At 38.3% G+C, this 17596-nt stretch overlaps 2 protein-coding genes across 5 annotated transcripts in view; both read right to left on the bottom strand.

Annotated features, from left to right (window-relative positions):
* Positions 1 to 768: 768 nt before the first annotated feature.
* CRN (Protein kinase superfamily protein) lies at positions 769 to 4363 on the bottom strand. The gene is given in 3 exon segments (XM_089147878.1): positions 769 to 1544; positions 2381 to 2439; positions 2441 to 4363. Coding segments are annotated over 3 exon segments (1191 nt in total). The 5' UTR covers positions 3263 to 4363; the 3' UTR covers positions 769 to 1234.
* A 919-nt stretch (positions 4364 to 5282) lies between these two features.
* The window catches only part of LOC149019875 (ADP-ribosylation factor GTPase-activating protein AGD3-like), a 50939-nt gene continuing 38625 nt past the window's right edge, over positions 5283 to 17596 (bottom strand). For all 4 annotated transcript variants that reach the window (XM_089147874.1, XM_089147877.1, XM_089147876.1 and 1 more), the window contains 6 exons: positions 12233 to 12319; positions 11811 to 12149; positions 8806 to 8951; positions 8444 to 8522; positions 7487 to 7974; positions 5283 to 5750 (listed from right to left, as the gene is read on the bottom strand). In XM_089147874.1, the coding sequence (XP_089004000.1) occupies positions 5636 to 5750; positions 7487 to 7974; positions 8444 to 8522; positions 8806 to 8951; positions 11811 to 12149; positions 12233 to 12319 (1254 nt within the window). In that variant the 3' untranslated portion in view covers positions 5283 to 5635. The remainder of the gene's footprint in view (positions 5751 to 7486; positions 7975 to 8443; positions 8523 to 8805; positions 8952 to 11810; positions 12150 to 12232; positions 12320 to 17596) is intronic.

Genomic DNA, 17596 nt, shown 5'->3' with positions numbered 1-17596 from the left:
CTGTTTAAAGTGATGTATCATGGTATGAAAGACACTATGAAATTTCAACCCCCAACAAAATGTCATGTTTTTAGATATTTATTTGTAAAAACAACAAGCCATTGAGGAAACATTTCTTCATGTGTTATGTGAAAAAAATATGCCGCCGCCACACTTAGAAATTTAGAGATTAAATGTAAAAAGAAAATGTCTTTGTTTCTTCCATTACCCTTAATGGAACAATGTTAATTGTCACTCGATGAGTAATTTAGTACTTCTCATCTTAATTTACCCTTTTTTCACTTCTCATCTTAATTTACCCTTTTTTCTTCTTCTTTTATTTTATTTATTTCATTTGGGGGCACGAAGGACAACTTTCTTTAATCGTTGACTGTTTTAGGTGATGGTAGGTGAGGTTAAGATGGAGACCCCTTCCAACGAAGACTTTAGAAATGATTTATTCAAATCATTCTACCGAGAATATTGAAATTTGTGACTATAATACACACATGTGGAATTCATAAGACCCACCATAGCCATCACGTGAAAATCACATAGGACTAAAATTTGTAAGTACGTATAAGTCGTTCTTAATGAGGAGATTTTAAGAGAAAAATACATTCCGCACCAGTTTCTGACGGAATGATCCGGATTCTTTATTTAGTGGGACTTTGGAAAAGGATGGAATACCTTACTGAAGAGGTCCTGGGTTTTGTTCTACTTTATGGTATATTATGTAATACTTCAATTCCTAATATAAAAAAAAAATATCTTTTCTTGAAAAAAAAATTACATAATATAAAAATATGATGTAACGCTGAGACATTTTTGCCCTTCCCATTAGCGTCATTACGACTGCTAAGTCAGGAACATTTATGTAAGAATAATTATAGTATTTGTGATGTATTTGGGCTATCAGAAACTCACAATATAAGTGAGGCCCATTTAATAGATCATTGCTGTAGCAAATAGTGTGTTCCGATCTAAATTTTGCTGTTTAGTTTTGCTAAATGCCATGCACATCAAAATCCAGGAATCCAGAAAAAACAACCAAAAGAAAAGAAGGCCAAACATATGATTTGTCGTCTGAATAACACTGGGAAGTGGGAACTTGTATTAACAGATAAGTAAGCCGAAAGCAGACATTTCTTCTTCCTCCCCACACAATCACACATGAATAGATGCTACTGGGCCAAGACCAGATAGACTTCATGGGGCAAATAATTTACACAAATTTCATTCATATACAATTTCTTCAAAAGCTGTGCAGCTGGGTCAGCATGGGCACCAGCTCATCACTTGAAGGCCGATCTGCAGGCAAATCTGAGAGACATACAACAGCAATTCTCACAGCCATTAGCATCTCATCCTCTTCTCCTTCCTCTCCCAGGATGCTCTTATCAAGTGCTTCTAGCGCCTCACCTGCTTGCTGCAAATGTCGAAGCCATCGACCCAAACTTCCCCCACCTGCTGCTTCCCCAAAGAAGGGATCTAATGGGTCTCTCCCAGTAAGTAGAACCCCCAATATTATTCCAAAACTGAAGATGTCACTCTTATCTGTATACCTGTTACAATGGCATCCAAACCCACTATGGTAATCAGAATTTTCAGAAATGATGCAAGTACTAGGATGTGTGTCCTATGGATTCTTGGAATAGATTCTCTCTCTAGAACACATTCTGTAATCCGATTCATATCTATTTCCCCCTTTTCAGAGTGTGTTTGAGACCCAGAAGAATGACAATTGCATACACTAAATGTTGAGCCAAGTCAATACTTCCTATGATGAAACAGTTCGGAAAAACGGGAGACAACATGTAATTAAAATTCACATAATGCTCAAGCACTACAAGCCCACTGGATACTAGGATGAAAATCTTGCAACTGTAGCAAGATTATCAATGAACAAGTGCTCAAATTGTGGCTAAATATTCATCAGCATGAGATTGTCTGGTTCTGTTAAATTGACAAGGAAAAATTGAAAGCTATTGCTCTGAAGTCATATTTGTTATTGCCATTGTACAACAACTAGAAATTCTTTAATAAAGAAGTAACTTAGTAATCATGGTTTCCAATTCCATTATAAATATGTGGAAAAGGAAGAAACAATTAACTTGAAGGCCAAGCAAACATATGGAACTCTTGGGCAACCCTTGATACTAGGGATCCATGGATCTGTATCCATGAGGTTGCGGTCCAAGTAGCTATGTGTGTTGATGCGCTTGGTATGGATACCAGTAACCCAAGCATGTAACAAATAGCCAACAAATTCTATTATAATTGCATTGTGGAAACCCTATGATCAGGAACTTGCATAGATACATCACCCTAAGAGAATGTCAAATTTTAATACTGTAAAACAAACCCAAATAAATAAATAAATAAAAATTGCATACAATACCTGCAGTTCTGGAAACACTCTGGAGCAGTGTAGTCTGATGTCCTTATACCTAAATTGGGGTGTAACCTTGGCCAAGCCGATGTCAGATAGCAATGGCTCAAACTCTGGATCCAACATGATATTCGTAGGCTTCAAATTCTGGTGCAGAACTCTAGGGTTGCAGCTAAAATGAAGATGCTGAAGCCCCTTGATCACCCCAACTGCAATCCGGTGGCGAACTTCCCAGCTGAGCCTAAGTTGGTTCTCCCGCACCCTGTTCATTGCATCTTCAAGGCTACCCGTGGGGATGTAATCATATACCAAAGACAAACGAACTGGTTCACGAATATAAGCCCTTAAGCTCATCAAGTTACGATGTTTTAATCCAGCTAATGTTTCTAGTTCTTGCTGAATTCGTCTCTTGACTGACTTGCTTTCAGTCTCTGGAGAACCCTTCTCAAATGGCTCAAGCCTCTTCACAGCAAAGGCGATTCCTCCATCAAGAACAACTCTATAATACTTTCCATTAGGGCTGGATCCAATCAACTGGTGGTTTTCGGTTGAAAGAGCAAGTTGTAATGTCTTAGAATCTATCTTAGGAGTAAAGACTACAGGGCCTTTGAGTACCGGGGTTCTGCTCATGTAATGGAGAACCAGCCGCACTAAGCAAGCAAGAAGTACCGCACAGAACAACCCAGTTAAAACTCCAAACAAAATGCTCAAAAATACTCTTCGAAGACTATTCTTGAAATCGGAAACCCTAGATGGAGACGGTGACCCAGTTGGAATTTGCTCCGTCATCTCTTCAAGTCCTTGGGTAATAGAAATGGAGAAGCACATAAACAGGGCAAGCAATGTTAGGTTTAGATGGTTTAAGCGACTCTTGTATCTGCTCTTATCCATGGAAGTAAAACAGAGAACCCAAAAAAGAAAAATGGCAGACCCCTCGAGAGTTCTTGAAGCTTCCCAAGCAGAAAATGAACCTTTGAGAGCCCAGATCTATAGACCATGAAGCAGAAGAGACTCTCCGGCCATCGTAAATTAATTCGGTCCTCTCAAAGCTCGAAGCTGCAAAACCCAAACAAAAATGCCCTTATTCCTTCACTAGCGAAAAGCTGAGCTGGCTTTCTATCAAAGAAATACAGCATGGTGGGATAGCACTCTTGCCCAAAGCAGTAAGAGAGTTCATCAATAGATGATATAAAGGTTCGAACTTTTAAACCCAGAGATCAACGAGAACCCAGTGAAAAACGAAGCTTTCACCCCCATCAACTTCCCAGGCCGCGACCAAACTTACCTGGCCTTGAAAGAGTTCAACATTCAATAGGAACCATAACAGCAAGTCTTCAAAGGCTCATCATGCGTTGAGATGTCAAAGTACCATCAAATATCTTGCAATAAATTTATTTTCTTCATCATCCCAACGCAGAAAGAGGAAGGAATGTAGTGCAGTCCCACTTCAACAGAGACTTTGAGCAGAGCAAATATAGATAGAAACGGAAAACAAACAGAGAACAATGAAGAAGAAAAACCGTTAAATCAAGCGTCTGAAGCCAGAGATCCTACGAAAAACGAGAAATTGGAAAAATAGACAGAAAAGACGAGAAAGACATTCTTGTTCAAGTAGAAAGTATTTAGAAAAGAAATAAAGAAAACGAGAGAAAAGAAAAGAAATTTATTTTTATAATTTTGTATTCGGTGAAAAAGAATTGATTTACTGGAAAAGGTGTGAGACTCATGATAATATTCGCATTCACTTGTAACACAAGCTTCCCAACAAAAAAAGAAATGTTTTTGACAAGAATTACTGTCGATGATAAGATGTTAAAAGATAGAGAGAAAACAACAACAACCAAATTCAGCCTAGAAATTTTTAGTCTGAAATAGAAGAGAAGGCCGAAGGGAAGGGCATCGGCAATGGAGCTTCAGAGCGCTCTTACAGAAAAGCTGTACCTGCGGTGCTCTGCTCTGCTCTCGCGGTCGTGGTCGTCTCTCTCTCTCTCCGTCTCTGTGTTATTTCTTTCCCGCCATATCCAACATTTCCTAGTCAGCACCAGAAGGGAAAGAAGAAAAGCGGGGCCCAACAGCACGGGATACGAAAGCCGGCTCAATCACCATCACGAGACCGAAAGCGATACATCGAACTGTGTGATATTGAAGGGATAGGTAGGAAATCCTGGCCGTTGAATCAGTCAGAGCGGATGTTTTCTCGCTTATTACAAAGCCCAAGATAAAGGAAAAAGGAATCTAGGGAATTTATTCGGCTGTTGCATCACAGGACAGGCCCCGACTCGACCAGGCAGCTTTTTTTTCTTTCGTCTCTACTTCCGATTTTTATTTCTTAGCAATGAATGGCTACAGGCCGCATATTTTAAACTTGTAAAATTACATATGTATAAAATAATAAGATTGAAAGGGAACTTATTCCCATCCTCACTCCAAGTGGCCAGTGTAATACAAGTATAGAACCTCCAAGGCTCCAAGCTTCCATTACAAATGGAACTTGGAATATTAGAGTTTTGTGCTTCTACAGGAGGAAACTGATTTGTCAACAAAGAAGAAAACACAAAACAAAAAAAGTATTCCGCTACTGAATATAAAAGAATGGCAAGGCAATTTCGTCTTAAACTAACTAGTACAGATATGAGATATGTAAGCGTAGAGTTTACGATTGGGAATCAAGAAAGGCCGATACTAGCAGGATCAATGCAACACTCCAATTGTATACTATTCCTATATTCCATAATGTGTTCAAAAAGCTCTTAATCGTCAGCCAATTCAGGTGTAATGTCAGAACAATGTTTAAAGTTAATGTTGCAGTTCATGAGCTGGAATAACAGAAACCTCATTTCCCACATCAGCATTTTATTTTGTATATTCTTGTTATAAATACCAACCAAAATATCATTAGAAAGAGTCTCCATTAGAGCTTCCAATAAAAAGGATATATTACTAAATATACAATTGTACAACCACACAGTGACAAAGCACCTCGCACTGCCCTGGGAGAGAAACTACAATAGCTCCAAGACCTGGGAAACAACCATTTTAACTTATATATTGCTCGGGTTCTATCTTACATGGGACTGTAGGGGCAGGGCATTCCATCCCTTCTCGCTCCTCTTAGATCCCAAAACCACAGGTGGAAACCAACTCCAGTGGAAAACCAGCCACCAAGTTTCAGATGAATAGTGGCACAGCAACTGAGCTTCATTCTGTACACTAGAGTGCTTTTAAGCAAGGGGGTTGGTCTTTGAAGCATCCTCTCAGACAGCCTCATCTGTTTTTTTGTCTTAGAAGAGAAAGTACCTCATCATCATTGAAAGCAGAGTCTGCTGCAAGCTGAAGAGGGGTTTTACTTTGACCATCTACAACCCATGGATCCGCACCCCTGCAACCAGATTGGAATACTTGAGAAACCCTTCAATGGTAACTAAATGAAATTCTATCCTGGTAATCAAACATAAAATAGTCAGTAGAAAGAAATTAAGAATTGTGATTTGTCCAGTTTAGTATTTATGTTTGAAAATAGCATAGAATCCACCAACCCCCTCTTCACACCCATTGCAGATGGGTAACTGGGTAAACATGTTATATCCTCATCAGGTATCAGCTGACTACAAATCCTTGATCTTAAAAGATGCAAAACCTAGATTTCTCCAGCCATCCAAATGGAAACAAAATCTGAAAATGTTACATGGGAATTAGGGACTATGCTCCCATTGCAAGAACAAAACCACCACTCTTCCACCCTTTTTATGTGATAAGACTTGTTAACTTGTACACATGAGCAGTGCAGATTCAAAACATTAATTCCTCTAGCAAACTGACGTAGGAAAATTGAAGATTTAAGTAACTTGCCTCTTAGATAAAAAATAAAAAAGTTCTCAGTAAGAGTCTCTGAAAACAAGCAAATTGAGTCCTTAGTTTGATTCAGTTTTGAGTTTACAGATAGAGAAAAACTATTCTTTCGGTTGCAAGATAGGATTGGCATTAGGAGAGTTTTTTCTTCTAATACTAGGCTGTAACCAAAGATTGAGCATTGGATTTTTTTTAATTTAATTTTATTTTATTGAATGGAGTGCTTATTGGTGTGGCCAGACTCCAGAGCTAATCTCTCTAATATGATGTCTCTCTCATTTCAGTGACTGCAAAGTTCTAAACTCTCTCTCCTTTGAATGTATCTCTCATTTCAGGTCTGGTTATTCTCACTTATCTTCTTCTCCCCCTTTATTCTCCTTCTCTTCCTTTATATTCTCCTTTCCTTACCCTACCTGTTAGTTTTCTGTCAAAACTTTGCTTTAGTGACAAGAAAAAGCAGTACCACCCAGCCCAATCCTTAACCTACTGAAGGAAATAGTCTCAAATCAAGAATCATAACTAAACTAATGAAACAAGTCCCATTGTCCTGCATCCCAACCCTATTTAAGGCCCCTTAAGTTGGCTAATTACAAAATAAACCAATGGGATTAAACGCCCAATACATACATGACCCAACAGCCCAACTCAAAAAGCTTTTTTCAGTTGCTATTTCCATTTGTAGTTATTTCAAGTGGCTTTGTCTGTTTCAACATACAATTTATTAATGTGTTTTCTATTACAAAAAAAAAAAAAAAAAAAAAGAAGAAGAAGAAGAAGAAGAAGAAGAAGAAGAAGAAGAAGAAGAAGAAGAAACACTGAACACTTCTCAGAATGTAAAATTTTACGTGAAAATTAATGAGCATACTAAGTGCCAAAACAAATAGAACCATTCCAATTAGATTTAAGACTCTTAATGGTATTCTTACCAGGAATTGATGATGTTATGTTATTAAAGTATGCGGCTAGACAAAGATAGAAGTATTCTATTCCTGACGTACTCTAGCTTACTCTCCCTGACGTACTAAGGAGTTATTTCCATCAAAAGAAAGGTGGAGAAAGATGCAAAAAGTTTAGCTTTGGATCAGCAAGGAATAGTGCATGAAAAATCTCCTGTTCCTTAAAAGTTTCAATCATGTGTACCAAGATAAAACCCAAAGCCAAGATGTAAACATTTTCTTTTCTGAACACCAAGAAGTAACTATATACAACAGAAAAAGGCAACAGGAAGAAAATGACCACGATTGAGGGCAAGGATCAATAAAATACCTCATAAGAAGAAGTTTCGCAAATACTGGTTTGTCTCTGAGGATACAATGATGGAGTGGTGTCTGGCCTCTTGAATCAGGTGCATTGATGTTTGCACCATATTGCAGGAGTAGTTCTAGCATGCCTATATCTGCAGTCTGACATGCCAGGTGAAGTAAAGAGCACCCATCAAAACATTTCTCTAAGTTCCAGTTCTCACCACTATTTACTGACTTCAAGGATTTTGCAGAGGGGTCCCCCAAAGAATTCCCTTCTAAGAAACTAGAGTTGCAGCCAAGGCTTTGTTGTTCCTGCAACAGCATTACTTTAGCCAAAGACGTATCAAAGGATGCCTGCCCATGCACGGCATTCACATCTGCTTCAGAGCAGACAATATGTCGGTAGACTGCTTTCTTATCATTGGTGCGGACACCATCCCACATTTGTTGGGCAACTGAAAGAAGATTCTGTTCATTCCTGGGCTTGCGAACAAAAAGCTTCTCTGCATACTGCAAGCACAAAAAAGAAACTCTAGTTCTAGGTTGGATAACATGCAAACACAATTTCTAGAGACCACCTACACATCCAACTCCCAGCCCAACACGGGCACGGCCCCCCAACCCACAAGAAAAGGGAAAAGAAAAAAATGGAACAACAAAATGCAAACACTAAGCTTTTAAAGACAACTCCGAAATAGAATTGTTATCACATCATCATGGTAGCCAGTCAGATTGATTGAATATTTGTTTGCAGCAAAACTGGCAAAAGCCACAATCTTCTGTTATAAACATTGTATATTTGCTCTCTTACAGATAAACTGTAAACATTATACCACTGCCACTTTGAGGAAAAAAACCGCACACAAGGACGTTTCAAATATAAAATATTATAGTGGAAAGTTCCAAGATTCTTGACTAAAACTTGGGGTCTCAAATGGAGGTAATAAAAAGGGGCATAAACCAATTTAGAAAATCATACCTTTGCCTGAATGAACTTTTCTTTTATTGAAATAGGATCAACATGGCTAGGTCTGCTCATAAATTGTAGTCTGTCTCGCCTGCATTATTTACCATCTTTCAGTTAAATATCACATTTAGAGGGACTATGTTTATTCAGCATGGTTCAAGTATATGACATTACTGGCAGCTATTTCACTGAACAAAAGAGGAAACAATGGCCAAAAATGAAGATAAGTGAAAAAAGAGCAATTTGAAAAGGGTTCATAGAACTCGGCAGTTTCAACCCAGATCTAGTGATTCAGCCAATCAGACGCTGATAACTCGAACCATGACTAAACTACAGAATTAAACTTTGTAAGTATGCAGTAACACATGATTTACCCTGTATGGCCTTCAGCAGCTTGAAAAACCATATTTGATTGCAGCATTTCCTCCCACACTGAATTTGCATATGTGTTACCCAATGACTGAAACAGAGTCATCACAGAAGGCTCCCAGACTTTCACATCAAGCGTAAGTGACCTGACCTGAAATAAACTTCACTATCAAGACTGCCACTTAAAATTCAGAATAAGGAACAAAGAATGCTGAGGACAGTAAGAGCCTCACTGGTTGCAGATAAAAATTTCAACTCTAATGCATTAGAACTGTTGAAGTTTGGGCTGTTACTGTTCACGTGAACAGTGTTATGCCATTGTTCCTTGTTTCTTTTTTAGATATGCTACTCTTTCTACTGTAGGAATATTGCTACACAAGTTTTGATAATTTCTAGAAAGCATAGTTTCTACTATTAGAACATTCTATTTTGGACAGATTCATGAGTCCATGAGATGTATTTATTCTATCCTTTTTCAGAGGGCAACAAGGCTTGTCTCAAGTTGTATTTTTAAACTATGAAATCTATAAATAGAGAGGCTGCGATTCTAGGAGAGTAAGCTAGAATCGCAACTTATGTGATTCCTATCAATTCTTCTTCTCTTCTCTTCTCTTCTTCTCTTCTTCTCAGTTCTTCTCGTTATTGCACTATTTTGATTGATTAAAGTTTATTTCCTAACATGGTATCAGAGCATTAATCTGATTCCTGGGTTACTCCTCTTCACCTACTAGTTTGAGAGTCGTTTCAAAGAGTTTCCTGTTTGTGGTGGAAGTCTTATCTTCTGTTGGAACTACAGTCTAAGTTTTGAGAATCTTCTGAGTACCTTCTCTTGGCTACTACAGTCTTTGTTGCACAATTTTTTAATTTTTTAATTTTAATTTTTTAAACTCTGAATCAGCCACATGATGATGTGAAGATTTTTTTTTTTTCCGGTCGAATCGTTAGACCAGGTTACAAGTTTATTTTTAATTCTCTTCAATTTTTCTTCATCCCTTAATTTATTTTGTTTCCAACACTAGCCATTTTCCTCATATAGTACCTTTTTGTTTCAACGTCTATGCTTCTGAAAATTACAGATCTGCCATCTCTACTTTAACTTCAGTTTATCTACAGATTTGCCATCCTTGTCCTATATTTACAAATAACTCCTTGAAAAATTCTGGTTTATTATAATGTTGCCATAAAGGTCTCACTGGAAATTGTTGCTTGGGATCTTTTTATACTAGGTATTGGTTGTTTTTAATTGTCCACGTGTAATGCTACATGTGAGGGGGAGAATGATACCTTATTTTATATCTACTCAAGCTGTGCTGAAGGATATTATTTGTGAAGATCTTTGTTCTCCTATTATGGTATTCTACAACAATACCTTTACCTACCTTTACCTTACTTATACCACCTTACCTACTTGGTCCGTAGTAAGCTAGACTACCTTTTACCTTACCTACTTGGTCCATAGTAACCCTACTACCTTACCTACTTAGTCCTCAGTAATCTATATTTTCCTTCACCTACCTACTTGGTTTGTAGTAACCATACTACTTTATTTACTTGGTCCACAGTAACCAATCCTGCTTTTTATCTACCTATACTTTACCTACCCATACTTTACCAACTACTTGCCTTCTTGTGAAGCACTTATATGAACATTGGAGCAACAATTTTATAGATTTAGTGTGGATATTCCTCCCTAGTCCCTACTACTGGCATTATGTGGATATTGCCTTTCATGTTGCTATACTTGTGGACTTTGCTTGTCTTCAATATCATCGATTGTTCTTATTATTGAATGGATAGTTCGACATGAGGAATTAAAGATTTTTTTAAGTTGGTGTTGATTATCTCTAGGGTGAAGTTCTCTCAGTCTTTATCGACGTCTGCTGTTGCTGCACATTCAAGATTAGTGCTACTTTTCAAGTTTATTCTTATTGTTGCAAGCTGAAGTTTTCTTTGTGTATACTCCAACTTGAGGGGGAGTGTTGAAGTTTGGGCTGTTACTATTCGCGTGAACAGTAACGTGAACAGTGTTATGCTATTGTTCCTTGTTTCCTTTTTAGATATGCTACTCTTTCTAATGAAGGAATCTTGCTACACAAGTTTTGGTATTTCCCATTTTATGTTAGTTTCTATTTTTAGAACTTTCTATTTTAGACAGATTCATGAGTCCATGAGATGTACTTATTCTTTCCTATTTTAGAGGGCAACATGGCTTGCTTCTCAAGTTGTACTTTTAGACAATGAAATTTATAAATAGAGAGACTATGACTCTAGGAGAGTAAAGCTAGAATCGCAAGCTTATATGATTCCTATCAATTCTTCTTTTTTCTTCTTCTCAGTTCTTCTTGTTATTGCACTGTTTTGGTTGATTAAATTTATTTTCTAACAAGAACATTACAACTATCAAGAGGTCCAATCAACTTGTATTGATGAGGGTTATTCTGTTACATTCACAGAGCTACCTGGTTCAGGTGATGGTTTGATGTTGCAAAAGAAAATTATCAGGGCAACTGAAAATTCGAAGTCAAGAGACCTTAAAAATTGCCTCAATTATGAACCCCTTGGAAGCATTTCATTTTTTATTGGGATGTACTGGATAGCCAAAACCAGACACCTAGGACCATCTTCAGTGTATGTTATCTGTTATGCAATATTTTCAACACTGGTGCCCTCTTGACCCAGAACAGACATTTTCCTCATTGGACTTCAAGTTTGGTACAACCTATGATACAAAAGTGTTTGCCTAGTATTGAAACCTCCGGTAACTCAGCCTCACTAGCAATAACAAGAAGCAACAAAACAACCACAACCCCCCCCCCCCCCACAAAGAAAAAAAAACCCCCCTTAGTAGACTAACATGTGCGAAAGTAAATATCCAGTAGAAAACAGCACTACTTAGTCCATGTGAAACCATTCCACATTGAATTTGTATGCGAATACAAGTGATAACTTTGAGTTTTATCTGTAGGACTAAAATACGAGAAAAGAAAAATCTCAAGCCAAGATGAATCACCTTCGAAACATGCACCCCAAGGTTACGATGGACACCAGAACATTCAATACAGACAAGAACACCAAGGTTCAAAGATGCCCAATCTGGTTCTGAAGCACCACAATCAGCACATTTGTTGTTCCCAGGCACTCTTCTCAGAACATCAATTGGCTTCTCATTTTTCATACTGTACCGCCGCTGCTGAAAACTTTTAGATTTTAGTTCATGATGTCCCCTAAGGAAGTTCCTCTCAGATGCATATTCTTCTGTTTCTGGGTGATCCAAATCAGAGAGGCTTTCAAAAGAACTATCACTAGTGGTTTGATGATGACCAATGCCAGTAGGACTAGTGGAGAGATGCTGAAATAAAATTGGCCAATAAAGAAAATGACAAGACAGAAATCCACAAATTTAGCATAGTGAAAATAATATGAAGAAATTACCTGCTCAGGTGATTGGGAACTCAGCAGTGAAGCAATAACTCCTGTTATCTTTTCAATCCAATCCATCTGATCTAATGCACTCTCTGCCTGTATCATTAAGGAAATATCAAGTATGATAGGGGCTTTGCTCAATTAGGTCAGGCAATTTTCAATATGACAAACTAACCCAACAAAGACATCTATGAGGTTACAATATATTAGTTGAGGGACGGAGAAATTTGACAAAGCTTGAAACCAGCAGTTAGACCGGATTGGCTAAGGTCAAGGGTGTGTGACTTGGACACAATGTATTTTTGTCTGTGGAAACTATAAATTTTATTATATACATAAATGGTTAGATTTAGGTAGCTTTATGCATTAGGTTCGATATGCAATCCCTCCTGAAGTAATCTGTTCTGAATAACGATAATGAAGCCTCCTCCAATCCTAATCGCAGCAAGGTTGTTTCTCCTCTCAAATCCCAATCCAATTGCAGCTTGGTCTTCAAACCCTAATCTCAGGCTGGTTTCTTCAAATCTGCATATGGCTGATTTCGGAACTGTTCTCAAAACCCAGTCACAGAGATATAAACAGGTAGGCTGCAATCCTCTTTTTTATCAGTAAAATCCTAGGTGCAGCCCCTGTTACTTCAGTTTCAACGGCAGCAGCGAGGAAATTTTGATGGACCAGATTGCTTCCCTTCTTCCCCTCTTCATGACTTTGACAAAAGTATAAACCTTCTAATTAGACCTGCCCAGAAATTGTTCTCCTCAATACCTGAAGATTCTACCCTTTTTTCTGGCAAACTTTCCCTTAGGAGAACTAACCTTGCAGCAGATCTGGAATTTTTCCCCCTGCTGCATACCTACCAGTAATTACTCGATCTGTACTTCAATTAAAAGTTCAGAATTTAGAAGAAAAAAAACAAAAACTTTAAAGTGTAATTTTTTGCCCCAATTGTTAGTCATATATCACTGGTTTGTATACCCTGAATCCGGTTTAGTAAATTTGCAACTGGGCTTAAAATGACTACATCAGAATCAACTACAATAACAGAACCTACGCACGCTGCCTCTGAAAATCCTGAAAAGAATGATTACCAGCCTTTTGGTTCCCCACTTACAATCCTGGATGGATCAAATTACCTAGTGGGGTCAAGATCTCCCTACATTACCATTACTTGCTGAGGACTTCTAGGACATATTACAGGCACTACTATGAAACCAAGAACCCCTGGACCACTTCAAGATCAATGGTTTGCAAATGACTCTCTAGTGATAGCATTTCTAATTCAATCTATGAAACTGGAGTAACATTAAATCTTCTCTTGTTGGACACTACTGCTAGTATTTGGACTACTGCTTAGAAGACCTATGGTAAAGTTGGAAATAGTGCTCAAATTATGAACTTCACAGGCAAGTTCATGAGACAAAACAAAGGGAGATGTTAATCTCTCAATAGTACAACACTCTCAGTGCATTTTGATAGAAGATTGACCACTACAACACCTTTTGGCCGAAAAACGCTGATGACAATGGGAAATTTATCCAGTCCATTTCTGACAAGGAAATGGACCATCCCTTTCTTTGTGGATGTGTGACATGTGTCATAATATCACATCAAATGGTTGATGTTTATTTGCAAGTCACATCAAAAGATTGTGATTAAATTTAAAAAAAAATAAATTTGATGTGACTTATAAATGGATCTCAATCTTTGGATGTGATGTTAAGATACTTGTCACACATCTACAAGGAAATGGACTAGATATGAGTCTGATGACAATGCAACCTATCATAAAAACCTAGATGAGACCCGGCTGTAAAATTTCTTAGCTGGACTTGGCGTGGAATATGATCCCATTTGGCTTCAAATCTCAGCTGAGACCCTTTTTCCACTTTAAACGAATCACATGCCTTTGTATAAATAGAATATTGTCATTGTAAAGCAAAGCTTCCTCCCTCAGCACCTGACAGGTTAGTCCTTCAGACACAGAAGTTATCAACTAAGAGCATTGTGGCAAATCATGGCATACAAAAGCAAACTATACGAAATTGCAAGTGAAGCCTGCAGACTTTGAAGCCAAAAAAAAGGCTGGTAATGGAAAGAATCAAGGAAAGACTCAAGCTAATCAAACTAAAGCTGATCCTGCTCCTTCTATGGACATGGTCTCCAAGTTCTCTACTGAAGAATTGCAAGCTCTCCGTCATTTATTCCAAGTGGCACCCACTCTTTCGACTCCATTTGCATCCGCCTCAGCCACCTTTGGTCGCCATTAGGCCCACTCAGGTATTTCTGCCCTACCTTTTTGTGCTACCACTGTATCTGACTCCTAGATTATAGATTCCAGGCTACAAATCATATAATTGGTTTTCCCACTCAATTACATTAATATACCCCTCTTTTTGGGAAATATACAATTTGTGTGGCAAATAGATCTTTCTCCTCTATTTCTGAGAAAGGATCCATTCACTGTTCTCCAATCCAAACCCTACCTTCCGTTTTACATATGCATTCCTTTTCAAGTAATCTATTATCTGTTAGTAGCCTTACTAAGAAGTTTTTTTTGGATGAATAAATAATTAAATTAACGCAAGAGAAACAAACATACAAGAGACGGCCTTTTAAGAATAAGACCGAAAGGAAAGGTTCAAGCCCCAGGAGACAACAATAAGCCTATTCCTTGGGGTATCTGCAATCTGGGGGAGGGGAGGAGCAACAAGCCTAGAAGAAACATCAAAATAGATAGCATTTCAAATCAAATCTTTCGAGCGAGATTTGGAAGTCCATCTACGAAGATTCCATTCCCACCAAAGATGGTGGACAACAGCACTAAACACAAGCTTACCAACCCAATCACAAATGGAGGAGCCTGGAAAGTTTCTCAGAATCCAAGACCACTCACTAGCAAAACCAAAAGATTGCCTCAAAAAGGGGCCAAATAAAAGAAATGGCTTTTTTCCAGATAGAACTGAAAAAAGGGCAGGAAAAGAAAAGGTGGTCAATGTCCTCCAAACCATTCCAACATAGGATGCAATTTGGGTTAATAGGGATATGGTGGCCAATAAGGAAGGATTGGATTAACAAGGATATGGCGGCCAACAAGCCTTACTAAGAAGTTAAACTGTAAAGCTACCTCTTTTCCTTCCCATTTGTATTGTACATGATCTGGTGAAAGAGAAGACAATTGGAAATGGTAAGGTGCAAAATGGTCTTTGTCAGCTTGACCATATGGCTCCTCTTACTACCTCAACATCTTCACCAACACCAAAGATTTACTCAGCCACATCAAATGTTCAGCTTCTCCAACAAGACTTGATCACCTTCCTGTCAAAACTTTAATTTACCTTTTTACCAGATTTATTTAAGCAGTGTAATGATGAAGAGCTCCTTTGTGAGTCTGTATTTTTGCTAAACAGACATGCTCTAGTTGTTCTCGTTCTAATAATATGAGTTGACTATCCTTCTGAATTAATTCATTTTGATGTATGGGGTTCCACTCGTTGTAACTCTATCTCTGGACATCGTTGGTTTGTTGCATTTACCGACTATCAAACTCGTCACTTGGGTATACTTAATGTACCACAAGAGTGAATCCTTTCAGTGTTTTCAACTATTTCATCAGATGATACAAAACCCAGTCTGATGGCAAGATTGAAGCACTCTGCACTACCAATTGCAGAGAACATATGGTGCACAATTTTCAAGCACACTAAGCAAATAATGGCATTCTTCATCAGACCAGCGGTTTTAATACTCCTCCATAGAATGGTGTGGCTGAAAGAAAGAATTGACAACCAGTGGAGGTTGCCCGTGCTCTAATGTTGCTTGCAATATCCCTTCCTAGTATTGTAGTAAAGCTGTACTCACTGCTACATATGTGATTAATAATATGCCTTCTCACATACTCAGCTATAAAGCACCTGGAGCTGTCCTTGGAACAAACACTTTCTTGTTTCCCCCTAAATATTCAGTTGTGTGTTATTTTCAGAATCATCACTCTCCTGGCAAGCTTGATCCGTGGAGTCTTTGCTGTATCTATAAGGTTTACCTCCTCAGAAGAGCTACTGCTGCTACCATCATCAATCATGCAAGTTCTTTGTTTCCATGGATGTCATCTGTCATGAATCACTATCCTACTTTACTTTGACAATTCAAGGGGAGAGTATTTCTGGTGAATTTATGTCTATCATATTTATCCAACAATTTCAAGTGACGAGGTGGAGCAGCAAGAGCCACCTAGGGCAGCCACAGCCACCTACAGAGCAACCAGAAGTACTAAGTGGGGGGGGGGGGGAGCAGCAGCCTCTTAATGGAAGTTCTTTGAAGAAATGTTCATAGATGTTGACAAAAGCTTCATTATTACAAGAATCCTCTCTCGAACTAGTGCCTGAATCACCACCTACCCCATCATCTGGGAAGGATCTTTCTCTTGAGGAACCTATTTCTCTCTGAAAGGGTGTTAGAAAACGCACCTATCCAATATCTCCTGCTCTCTCCTTTGACTCTCTTTCACCTTCTTAAATAGTTTTGTGTCTTCCCTTTCCCACAGAAGTCGCAGGAGGCTTATGCAAATCCTAGGTGGACGTAGTGGAAGACAACAATGTTGGAAGAGATGAAAGCACTACACAAGAATGGAACCTGGGAGCCTGCAGTTCTTCCGGGCAAGAGGCCTGTTGGTTGCAGGTGGGTGTTATATCAAAACAAAATAGTGATGAATCTGTTAAGAAACACGACTATAGTAGAATGGCTTAAAAATCAATGTGATCTCAAGCCCTTTATTTATAATAAAGTGGAAAGAATACTATTACATAAATACCCTTACTTGGGTAACAAGAAATAGAAGATTACATGAACAAAAACTCTTATGGAGTTGAACTCCTAGTAGAACTCAACCAACATAATCTGTAGATTGACAAAAAGCCAGATTGGTTGCCAAAAGATTCACTCAAACTTTTGGAATCCACCATCAGGAAAATTTTCTGCACCATTTGCAAAGTTGAACACAGGCAGAGTATTACTTGCATGTGCTGTAAACTTGGGAAGGGATCTCCAACAGTTAGACATTAAGAATGCCTTTGCAGAGTATTACTTGCATGTGCAGTAAACTTGGGATGGGATCTCCAACAGTTATGCGTTAGTCACCTTAAGCATAAGATTCCACAAGGCGATGGTGTTAGTAGGATACGAGCAAATTAATGCTGACATACCTTATTCATTAAAGGACAAATCCCGAGGTAACCATTTTAATTGTTTATGTCGATGATACAGTTGTGACAGGCAATGATGGTGATGAAATAGTAAAACTGAAAAGCTCTTGAGTCATGAGTTTGAAATAAAAGATCTAGGAAAGTTGAGGTATCTCTATCATAAAGAAAGTATGTC

This window comes from Hakea prostrata, chromosome 3 (genome assembly GCF_041222555.1).
Source record: "Hakea prostrata isolate BN-2017 chromosome 3, UWA_Hpros_2, whole genome shotgun sequence".
NCBI lineage: Eukaryota > Viridiplantae > Streptophyta > Magnoliopsida > Proteales > Proteaceae > Hakea > Hakea prostrata.
The sequence above is the reverse complement of the archived record's forward strand: the minus strand, read 5'-3'. Positions and strand labels throughout refer to the sequence as shown.